A 12,613-nucleotide genomic window follows, 5' to 3' on the forward strand; every position below is an offset into this window, starting at 1 on the left:
TGAACTGTAGTTAATGTTATGTTTTCACCCCAATAATTTTACAGCGGTCTCAGAAGAGATTTACCCTGGATATATATATACGCGCTCTAGGAATATAAAATATAATCATTATTATTTCATTATTATCATCGCCGACATCATGCCAACACTTCCTTCTTCTTCTTCTTCGTTTATGGGCTGAAACTCCCACGTTATCTCGTGTTTTTGCATGAGTTTTTACCCCGCCATCCAGACAGGCGTACGCCGCTTTTGGGGGAGCCAACACTACCGAATGGACACCCCACTCCTTTTCCTGCTCCTCTCCATCACCCCTCGCTCGATCCTCCCTCCTTCATCCCCTCCTAATCAACCTCATTCCTGCCACCCCATCTCACCCCCCCCCCCCTCCCCAATTCCATACCCACAAACGCTGCCACTTGCCAGCGCCACAGAACCGACAGAGATAAAAGAAAGTGGTCGATCGATACAGGAAACAGCACGGGGGACCTCGCAGATCGATGGGTCCTGATCAGACGTACAAAGAAGGGACTGATAAGCAAGATAATGACTTCACAAAAACGGATTACAAACAACCGACCCGGAGGGTCTCTTGGGATTTAGGTTTTGAAAAAAGTCTTGCTGATGAGGGGCCTCGTGCAAGTCAATAGCAACGTGTACGGCCCCTGGTACATTAGCTTGCTGCTCTATAAGCATTAATGGCCGATTGGCTCTATTCAGTTTATTCTGTTCAATAATAATGATCTAACAAAAGGAGAACAAACAACTGACCCAGACGGTCTCGTGGGATTTGTTGTTGGTCCTCACGCAATGTCTTCCTCAATACCCATGCAGCTGGGTAAATATGCGTGTTGCTCTAGTTGTTGCATTCATGAATGATTTGCTCTTTTTACTTATTCTGTTTTGATGTAAGGATCTCACAACGACCTGCGCAGAGAGTCCCGCGAGAGTCTGGAAAAATATGGCGTGCCGCGTCGCTATAAATATAAATGGAAACATAGCTTTATTGTTGGTCATAATGTAAAGTCCTCATCAATAGCCCTGCAGCTCCGTTAAGTTCGCTTGTTGCTCGAGTAAAGTCCTTGTATTCATGGCTGATTTGCTCTTTTCTCTTTATTCTGTTCTGAAATAATAACCTCACAAAAACGATTACAAAGAACGACCCAGACAGTCTTTTGGAAGTTCGATTTTGAAAAATGGCCCGTTGTTGCGAGTCCTCGTGTAAGGTCTTTGTCAACAGCCCTGCAACTTTAATTGATACATTAGCTTGCTGTATTCATCGTGTTATGGCTGATTTGCTCTTTTCATTTGATTCTGTTCTGACATTTAAAAAAATAAAACACACAGAAAGGATTACAAACAGTACAACCAGCCCAAATGGTCTCAAGGGAGTTTGGTTTTGAAAAATACGGCATGTTTTTGGTCCTCGTGTAAGGTCTTGGTTCAGTGGTATACAGCTGTGGTCAATTTAAGGCTGATTTGCTATTTTTACTAAATTCTTGCTGTTTGTTCATCGTCAGAGCCAAAGAACAGAGTAATAATTCTAATGCTGTGATTTAATCAAACTCGTGCAATGCTAACTTACATTGTGAAGTTGGTCATAATTGTTTGCTATTTCCTATGCGTGCTTGTTATTCTGCAGTGTGTCAGGGGCTGATTAAATTCTACATAACTCTTGATCCGTATCTTCTTCTGTTTAACACCCTCTCTCTTTCTCATCCGATCCTGATCAAAAGTTTATGAGAAGCAAGCTATATGGATATAGTGAAGGTCAAAACATAGACAATCGAAACAGAGACTTCTTGACCAAAACATTTGGGTTTTTTAAACAAGACATTCTCATTTCTCTGGTAAGAGCCCACATTAAAGAAACCAGTACTGAAAAAGAACATTAATTCGTTCACCAAAGGAATGGATCAAGTCTTCATGCAAGAGCATCCTCCCTCCCCCCTCCCCCCCGTAACCCCCAACAAAAAGTTAACTTCGTTATAGCTTAATAATAATATGTTCTTGAACCCATTATTGAACACATCTCCCAGGAAGTATATAACAATGATCCGTTTTCCTCTACTCCGCTATAACTCTTGGGAATAAAGGATCACTGATGAGTCAGGAAAACAGGATTGCTGGTTTGCGTTTCCTACGGAAAATAAGGGGGAAAGGGAATTAACTGATAAGACCAGTCTGCATGCAATATGGCACTGTGTAAACTCTAGTAGTTGGGGACAGCAAATCTTTTTCGGGGCAAAAAATCTATTATGACTGGTATTGTGATTACTTCAAAGGATTTCCTTTTTTCATCCCTTATCATTTTCTTTGTCTATAATTTTTGATTTTTTAAATTCAATTTAGGGACCCTAATCAAAGATGTGTCAATGTTGGTCAAATTTGGGATTCTTGAGTAAGATGTTAATGAAACGCAAATAATCGTTTTTTCCATTAATTTACTGCCCATGCAGTCACTTGGAATGCCAGGTGGCATGACCTCTGGCACGTAGACAGAGGAAGACAGTGTTCAGTCCAATGAAGAGACACTATTGCAAGAAATTTCAAAATAATTGAAATCCATACCGTTCTATTTAATCTCCTTACAATAACACATTTCTTATTTTCACAAGGACTCGAATAGAAAAAAGAAAATAAAGAAAGAAAGAGAAAAGTGAAAAGAAAAAAATAGAGTGAGGCAATACATAAAATCAACATCAAACACAAGTCTATTATACCTTGTGCAAGAATAGCAGAAACCTATCCATCATGAGCTTGTAAATTATACAATAACCAGCAGCTCAGCCTCTCATTGATTTCATCAAGCAAACAGTTAAAGCCACTCAAGCTTGTGTGTTCTGAGATCGTTTGAATCAATAAAAAAAAAAGCAACAGAACGATTTAATCCAAAATTCAATACATGCATTTGTGCGAACTGGGCTAATGTAAGTCAGAAAACGAGAAAAGGATGGCAGGTAAATATACATTTTTCTTCCATTATTTTTTCATGAAAGATTAAGGGAATCACATTTTCTTTATGATACCAAGAGCAGCAAGACATTTTTTTTATAACGTATTTGTGCGTACATTTTAACATCTTTCCAGAATGCTTTTAACATACACGACAGTTGTCCAGACTTCATATGTCAATGGAATGAATGAAATCTTAGTGCAATATTCACGACACCCCTGACTGAGATAGTATAATTAAGTGGAGAGCTATTTGATCTGTGCTTATTTTTAATGAGTTTTTTCACCCACTAGAAAGATTGATTTATTCACGCAGAGTAACCTTCCTGCATCCCACCTCCAATACGCCAAGTCAATGTACCAACATCATGCGACTCTTTTGAAGCTTAGCTGTCTTTTATTTCTCCTCTCACTTGTTTCTGACTTTCTCCATGGATCACATACATGTATACACACACATGCACACTCTCTCTTCCTCTCTGTCTCATTTTACCTAGACATGCATGTACCCCACTTTCAAAGCTCACATCAGTTTCAAGAAGAAAGGAAGAATTTAGAGAGACAGGAAGAAAGAAAAGCAATGTTAAACAGCTGCCTCCACTGAACAGACAGGACAGAAGAAAAAATGGAAACAGAAAAAATAGGAGCGAATACATGCATTTACGACCTTCAAAAATGGAGGGAATCTTAAAATGGGGGTACATTTAAAGAGGTTATGAACAGAACATCTGAGAAAGGAGGGTCTTAAAAAGGAGGAAGTCTTAATAATAATAATAATAATAATAAATGAGCATTTATATAGCGCAACATCATAACTTTACAATTATGCTCTTTGCGCTTGACACATTTAAAATTAAAACACAGTTATACAAGCATTTACATCTACATTCATAGTCAGCAACGCTTAATTTAAAAGCATACACCATCAAACATACATTACAAAAGATTCTTCCACTAACTAAGAAATAAAAACATGAATAAAATAGGTAGTGAAAACAAGGAAATAGCAACCGTCAAACAGAACATGTTATCAACAATAATAACTGAAAACAGCCCCAGATGTTTATATACATTATCACTAAAACAACAAATGCACTACATGTAGCCTACTGATGGACTGAGAAAACAAAATCAGGGGTTGTATTTCTTGAAGAGGTGCGTTTTAAGTGCTCGTTTGAATGCTTGGGGTGACTGAGAGTGGCGGATGTGAAAGGGGAGAGAATTAAAAGGGGGGTTCCACTGTACCACACACACACTAAAGAAAAAATTGCATGCATGTGTAAAAAAAAAAAATTAAAAATCAAACTCACCCAAATCTGGCGTGGACTCCGGCAGGACCTGATAAGGGGTCACCCAGCCGGCAGCGACCTCCCAAGGTGACCTTCCAGGCTCCAACTCCCTCCCAAACTCCACATGATACTTCTGCACTAACGTCTCCACCACCTTCTGCACTGGGACCCCAGCCACAGCCTCACCGTTGGTCAGCTTTGTCACGTCTGGCGGGAGGCCCACACGATTCACCACCACATCCCCAGCGACCTCCAGCTGGTTGCCCAAGGAGGCGGAGATGGAGGAATCCTGCCCGGTGCCGGAGATCTCCGGCTTGAGAATGAAAAACGAGATTGCCACCATAAAGATGATCGTCCCGACGACGAGAAACTGGAAGCGACGCTTCAGCCGGGGGGTGGAGGAATTTCTTCCACCCACCTGAAAAAAAGGAGGGTCAGAATTTTTACTAAAGTACAATACTGAACCTAAGATGGTGTGACCATTATTAACACAATAGTCCAAATGATGAGAAGCTTCAGCGGAGAGGTGGGGGTAGGGGTTGGAGAAGTGGGTCATTTCTTCCAACCACCTAAAAAGCAGGAGGGTCTGAATTCTATTCCTTCTTTTCTTTATTTGGTGTTTAACGTCGTTTTCAACCATTCAAGGTTATATCGCGACGGAGGAAAGGGGGGTGATGGGATAGAGCCACTTGTCAATTGTTTCTTGTTCACAAAAGCACTAATCAAAAATTTGCTCCAGGGGCTTGCAACGTAGTACAATATATTACCTTACTGGGAGAATGCAAGTTTCTAGAATATTCTTGAATAAAAAAAAGTTCTTGAACAACGTTTCGCCGGGGCTGAGCGCAACCGCTAACGCGATTTTCTGGATTGTTAATTTCCCTGCCTTTGCTACGAGCGGTGGACAGACGATGCTACGAGTGTACGGTCTTGAGGAAAAAATGCAATGCGTTCAGTTTCATTCTGTGAGTTCGACTGAGTTTGACTAAATGTTATTTTCATCTTACGCGACTTGTTAATACTGCAGTCAGTCTGACAACAGAAGGTCTACCCTTTTTTCCGTTCAAAGAACAATCATATTTTTTTCACAAGAAGAAAATATTTCTGACGACAAGTCATATATACAGCTGTGTCAGTTTTTAATGCATGTAATGTTTCAACAGCGGGTGAAGTAAGTGACTTCTCAGAACATGATACTGAAACCGCACATATACAAAAACGACATGAGTTCTCTCCAGAAATGGTCCTTTTTGAATAAAATAAAAGAAAAAGAAAACCCATCAAAACTTCTATCATATATAATACAGATAATGGTGAAGAGAGAATACATTTTTTCTGCATACTTAAAGGATACAATGTACTTACGGCAAGAAATACATTCTCCCAAGTTAAAACTGGCTCATCCATTTCAAAAACATTAAGATAAATCCTTCAACAAGCACAATGACAGCTGTCACTATGGGATAGCTGACACTCTTCATTAACTGAGTAGCATACATAATTATGAACCTGCCTACTTCATTTACATTTCTTTCTGTCATATAATGCATCAATCAATTATATGAAAGCAGTAAAACACAACATATTGCTATATATTTACTCATTAAGATAAAGATATCATATCCCTTAGCCACACATACACTTATTGTATGAGAGGAAAAAAGATATTAATGACAAATACAACTAGCACAGTAGCAGCTAGTTCCTGTAGCTTTCAATCTGAAGATATGACGATAAAAAGAATTTGTTTGTTTATTTGTTGCTTAACGTCCAGCCGACTACGCAGAGCCATATCAGGACGAGGAAGGGGGGGATGAAGGGGGCCACTTGTCAAGCGATTCCTGTTTACAAATGCACTAACCCATTACTTGTGTCCCAGCAGGCTTTAGTAAAACTAAATTAATACCTACTGGAAGATTACCAGTTTCCAGTATGTTAAAATAGGCTTAACCTATCTACTGCTGGACTTACATCAGAACACTAACAGATTAAGACGATAAAAAGAAATGAATTAGTTTTGATCATTGTCATTAATAGCTACATGTAATACACATGTACTTATAATACAACTACCAACTTGTGTGTATCACTGTCATGTTCAATACTCCCAACGCCAGTTTTGTTCCCAGACTAAGGGGACATTATGGGCCAGTTGGATCTGGACTGAAATTCATGTACAGCTCCGAATGTCCTCGCTTCAAAACAAAAAAGTTCAGTGAGGAGTCAAGTTGAGCTCCTACATGTATATCAAAACTATCAAATGGTTGACCGGCCAGGGGTCACAACAACCCTGCCTAGATCAGAAAAGTATGCGCCAGTGACCTAAGACTGCGGATGAGAACAAGACAGCACCACCCCTTCCCATCTGATCTAGAGACCTAGCACTCACTGCTTAACTCCTGCTTTGTTCCAGATATATACACACACACTAATACTGCTACCCATGCTGTATTGTTATCACAGATGACATTAATGGTCAGCCAAGATATCTGTCTAGCTGAAATTTTCATTGAAAGGCGTATTATATAATTTATAAGTCATAAATTCCAAATAAAAGTTCTGCATTCAACAATACACCTCAAAGTACCTCCAAACAGTCAAATTATACCACCTGCAAAATAATTCCAACGAACTTACTTCATCTTCTTTGTCCCCAGAGTTTTTGTCGTGTACAAAAAAAAGTTGTGTTTCACCACCAGGTTTTGTGAGAGAAAGCATTGGCACCTGATCCATAACCATTCAGTCACCACAATCAACTGGAAGACACATAAATTATGTCTAGTAAGTCGCCTACACTGTGTCTTATTAAAATAAAATAAATCAGAGAATGGAGGTAGCTTGCTCCACAACACTCCTCGTACTTGTCACGCACATTTTAAACAGTACACCATGAAAATCCAATGGTTCTTTTAAACAGAATTTACCCATTTTGGCCACATATAAATCAAACTACATTTTACAACTGATTAGTTGAATATTCACAAACATGTCTCCGGTATGTGCGCACAAATCACTCTGTGTCCAATTCAATCATTTGACACTGCCAACACCTTCTGGTGAACTATCTTGGTACACACAACAGCTGAGCTTAGAGTTATCATAAGTCAACAGCTAAATAAATGATCAGATTAATTAGTACCAGGTGTTTCCGAATATTGAATCAATAAGGATGCACTGATTCGCTAAAGAATTGAATGAGTGTGTCACTGGGGGATTCTTCCTTATGTTCTCAAAGTAGGTGAGATATAAGTTATAACATACCATCTGAATCTGAAAAAGGTTTGTGTGTTGAACTACATAACAAAATGTCACAAATGTTTCAAAGTTATTGTTTAAGTATTAATCATTATAATTTGTTGGTATTTTGTCACATAGATGTACTGCATTCCAAAGGATTACAAACAATCAATAATGATAATAATTAAATACCTTAATAGTGTTCACAATTGACCAGACATTTAATTCTGGCATAAAACCATGATGCAGTTCAAATCTGAACATGTCTGAAGAAAAATGGGCACTTGATCTGAGTACGTCCTACCTCTACCAGTTGTGGGGAGGATTGGGTGTTTATATGATAGCGTTTGCCAGGTGGGTAATTGTTGTGTACGAAGAAGAAACTGTGCAACGTTCTCCGTTCATGATTGATTTATGTGTACTCTAAAATTTGTCTATGGTATGTACCTTATAATTACCATTTCATGTACTTGCAATTGCTGCTGAAGAATTAATTTAAGATATGGTATAACTATAACATGAATAACTATGCCCAACTTAATTACAACAAGTTTTACAGTTAAGAAAAGAGAAGAGCTGATGAGACAGGGGGAGACTGGGCAAACTTGGTAAGTTAGTAAACTTGTATAGCCTATATTTAATGAAGATGTCAGACTCCGAGAAAGAGGTGTGGGTGGGGGTACACATCTCAGGAAAGAACACAAACAGAACTGAAAAAAGATATATATATATATATATATATAGAGAGAGAGAGAGAGAGAGAGAGAGAGAGAGCGACAGGGAGGGAGGGAGAGAGAGAGATCTATAGGGGAGAGAGATATGGCAGCTAGCTAGTTTAATTAGAGAGGCGCGTATAGAGAGTGAACATAATTTACCGCATGTAGTCATACCAGTCTCTGGTTATACCGAGACATGAACGGAGGAGGGGAGAATAGCCTTGGTGTGTGTGTGTGTGTGTGTGTGTGCGTGTGTGTATATGGCCTTAAGTCTGAAATGGTGTCCACAGCTGAAATAGCTGTGCAACCTTGGCTCTAACCTGATTTGTACATCAAAGAAAAATAAAATCCTTGTAAAGATCAATGAGACTTGTAAAAAAAAGTATGAAGTACACACCTAGAGAAACATTGTGTGCTCAGTTGTTGTTTTTAATGAAAATGTCGCCATTATCTGAAGTCAGCAGCACTACATTTTGGCCATTTTTTGTGACATGACCTTACAGCATATTGAAACATGGTCTACTCTGTCATATTTATGGGACAGAATGTCATGAATGACTTTTCACTGAGCCAGTAAAACTCAAATGTACCTTTGACAAAGCAAAGTTTTTGAATTTTGTCAGTGAGCCTGCAGAAAATGGGGAGACAAAATTTCACAGAAAGTTCATAACTATTTCCGTAAGACTTCATTTTTGTTCACTGATCAGCTCTAAATAATAATTAAAGATTGAAACCTGATATATTTTTGTAAAAAAGTATTTTACAGTATGTTTTGCAGAGGTATAAAACATAAAAAGGGTTGTTTGACTTGTTTTTGCATGTTCAAAAGTAGTTTGAAGTTTACGTGCAGATTTTCTTGTGAAAAAAGAGTTATGAACTTTCCAACCTTTTGCCTTATAAAAAGAGTAAATTGACTGGTTGGGGAACACCTAGCTTTGTAATGCATTTGGATCCACTAGCAGCAGTCACACTGAAAGTTTGCATCAAGTTCATTCATTGGTGTTTGAGTAATTGAGAAATAAAAAATTCTTGTGAGAAAGTTATGAACTTTCCTACCATCTCCACTGAGAGTGTTTTTTGTCCTTAAATGCTAGCCATGAAAGTTAAGGTTGTAGTGGAACAGCAATTTTGCATATAAAAGTACATTAGATTTAGATACTAAGCAATTTTTGTCACTAAAGTCAAGCAGTATGCTTTAGTTAGCCATTTTCTCTGTGTCTTGCGCACTATTTTTATGTGAGAGTTACTAACTCATGTCAAAACCCAAAATATATGTAAAATGACTATTTTCAGTTTCCAAATTACACTGTACCATGATTTTCATCACAAAAAGAATCTACTGGCTGCTGACTGTTTCTTTCTGAAGTACTTAGCCGTTTTGTCATGAAGTTCATAACTTCACATAACTCAAGCTCATTTTTCAAGGGCGTGTTTATAATAATGCCTTGTTAATAGCAAAAGAGTACATTTGACTTTATCTGGACATTTTGTAAGAAGTTTTCTGAATATCAACCCTCAAAATTACATTTTGATAATTCCAGCATGAATCTGGGTTGACTGCACGGTGTACATAACTTCACATCAACTGACCCTCAGCCCCACGGTGTGAAGTTATGAACACATGCCATGAGTATGATTTATACAAAATAATTAATTTACTACACTAAATCACTACCTCAAATGATGTGCTGCTCTTCTCCAGAGTAGGCTGTTACAGTTTGATGTCATTTTTATTTTAATTTACCAGCAGATTTTAGTACGTAGCTTTTCAGTTAAATAAATGATGTGAAGTTATGAACACACAGTCAGCTGACATAAACACTAACTAAATAATGATTTCGGTAACAGTTTTCATGACTGAGTTTGGTTAAGTAAATCATTAAGTAACAAAACCTTGTTTAGAATTATTTGCAAGAGACTTTAGTTAGTTATTTTAGTATAAATGTGTGATTGATGTGAAGTTATGAACTTTCACAAGTTTCAAACAATTTGTTTTATTTTGGCAATTAAAATCTGATTTTGTAATATAAGTGCAGCTTTAGCCTATACTATAACTCTGTGTTCTCAGTTTGTCATTGTTTTGCAAATATATTATACAGTAACTGTACTAGAGACCAACATAGCAAAAATTCTTGTGAAGTTATGCGCACGCTCACATTTTATGATTTTTGTTATCGTTTGTTTTCACAAATGTTTTACTTTTATTACTTAGTTGTATGTTGATTACAAAGAGTAGCTGGAGAGAAAATAAGATGACATATGCACTTTCTTACTTTGGTTTGAATTAGCCATAGTTTGTGATGTCACGGTGTGAAGTTATGAACTCCTAGGACATTCTAAAAATACTTTCAGTTTCTGCCAACTCTTTGAGTCAGACAAACATTTTGGTGTATTGAAATCCTTTTGATGGTACTTTTCAAGCACATTTTGCACAAAAACAGCAAAATTGTAGATTTAATGATAACTTATGCCAATATTTGCTGTGAAAAAATTGTGACAATATTAATTTCTATAAATAATACAGATAACCAAAAAATCTTCTCCACACTTCATCTTCAAAAATTACCTTCATGTTCCAGCTCACTTTTTTCAGATTAAAAAGCAAAACAAATTGTTTCCTGCCTGTATAAATTAAATTTATTTTACCAATAAAAGTAAATTATGTGAAGTTATGAACTTCCCATTAATGGAGTTCACATCTGCATCATGCGTGGCCAAAACAAGTTTAACTTGCTTGAAATGCAAAGTAATTTGCTGTAGCAATTTGCTCAGATGACTAAAACAGACCCAATACATGTAGCAACAATGATTTAACAAGTCTAAATTTTGTGACGGTGTGAAGTTATGAACTCCTGCAAACTTTTAAACCTGAATCTGTGAAGTGATCGGTGTGAAGTTATGAACTCCTGCAAACTTTTAAACCTGAATCTGTGAAGTGATCAAACATGAGTTTTCTTAAATCATAGCTGTTCCTTGCGTATTTATGCTCTAAAATACATCTCTATTTTCAAAACAAAGAAAATGTTCATTTTTAAAATTGATTTTGTATGTCACAAAAATGGACACCAATTCTGACTTTGGGCCATATATATGTGTGTCACAATGTGTGTGTGTTTATATGATAGCGTTTGCCAGGTCTGCATTGGGGCGGGGATATAGCTCAGTTGGTAGCGCGCTGGATTTGTATTCAGTTGGCCGCTGTCAGTGTGAGTTCGATCCCAGGTTCGGCGGAAATTTATTTCAGAGTCAACTTTGTGTGCAGACTCTCTTCGGTGTCCGAACCCTCCCCCCGTGTACACTACATTGGGTGTGCACGTTAAAGATCCCACGATTGACAAAAGGGTCTTTCCTGGCAAAATTGCTTAGGCACAGTTAATAATTGTCTACCTTTTCCCGTGTGACTTGGAATAATAGGCCGTGAAAGGTAAATATGCGCCGAAATGGCTGCAATCTACTGGCCGTATAAAATTTCATCTCACACGGCATCACTGCAGAGCGCCTAGAACTGTACCCACGGAATATGCGCGATATAAGCGTCATTGATTGATTGATTGATTGTGTGCATGTGCCTGTGTGTGCATGTGCCTGTGAGTACCTCTGTGTGTGTGTGTGTGAGAGAGAGACAGAGACAGAGAGAGAGAGAGAGAGAGAGAGACAGAGAGAGAGAGAGAGAGACAGAGAGACAGAGAGAGAGAAAGGCTAGGACTACTATTCTACAATCAACAACGAGTTCTGACTTCCCTGGTTGTGGAAAGACCGACACGGGCGACAGTGTCTCAGCCGTTACAGGTGCATAGATTATTCAAATGAGCAACACAACGGGTTGTCGTAAATAACCAATTATTGACGCATTATCTGACCTTGAACCTGGCCATCCTCCTGACTGCTTACGGCACCAGATGTTCAGCGACATGTTTCAGACCAACATATCGGTCTTGTCGTCTGCCATTTTGACCACAAAAATCATGGATCGGCAAAACAAGAAGTTACACGAAGAGAGAGGATGCCTTCGCCGTTTGTTTTGTAAGCTAGAATTATTATTGTGAATGGAAATGGTATGAATTGTTTTTATTCATATATCATCAAACTTGAATGTGGGTTGATAGCTTTGCTTTAAATTTTGGCTTGTTTCAAGGAACAACCGACACGAATCGATCCACACTTTTAGAAAGCCTGCACGTTGTCTCCCTTGGGAAACATGAAGAAATAGCAGTTACCTCCCATATCGAGTAGAACCAACCTGAACTGATGGGATTGAGAGAACTGAGAGGAAAGACCAGGCAGATTGAGTATAGAAAGTAAACATAAATAAAAAATAAAAATAGGTCAAAAGATTTTAATTTTTTTTTAAACAAACAAACAGCAGTGGGAAAATAGGCCTGAAGAAAGGAGTGTTTCTTCCCGTCTAATTCGGCGAAG

The 12,613-nt window shown here is 38.1% G+C and overlaps 1 protein-coding gene across 2 annotated transcripts in view; it reads right to left on the reverse strand.

Annotated features, from left to right (window-relative positions):
* The window catches only part of LOC138948815 (glycosaminoglycan xylosylkinase-like), a 77,640-nt gene extending 65,497 nt beyond the window's left edge, over positions 1 to 12,143 (reverse strand). The window contains exons 1-2 of one of the 2 annotated variants that reach the window (XM_070320442.1): positions 12,055 to 12,143; positions 4,263 to 4,659 (exon numbers count right to left, since the gene is read on the reverse strand). In XM_070320442.1, the coding sequence (XP_070176543.1) occupies positions 4,263 to 4,659; positions 12,055 to 12,069 (412 nt within the window). In that variant the 5' untranslated portion in view covers positions 12,070 to 12,143. Of the gene's footprint in view, positions 1 to 4,262; positions 4,660 to 6,878; positions 7,306 to 12,054 lie in introns of those variants that run through there. The other variant, XM_070320441.1, reaches the window with a different exon arrangement.
* Positions 12,144 to 12,613: the final 470 nt, after the last annotated feature.

The sequence above is a fragment of the Littorina saxatilis genome, linkage group LG15 (genome assembly GCF_037325665.1).
Source record: "Littorina saxatilis isolate snail1 linkage group LG15, US_GU_Lsax_2.0, whole genome shotgun sequence".
In the NCBI taxonomy this organism is placed as follows: Eukaryota; Metazoa; Mollusca; class Gastropoda; order Littorinimorpha; family Littorinidae; genus Littorina; species Littorina saxatilis.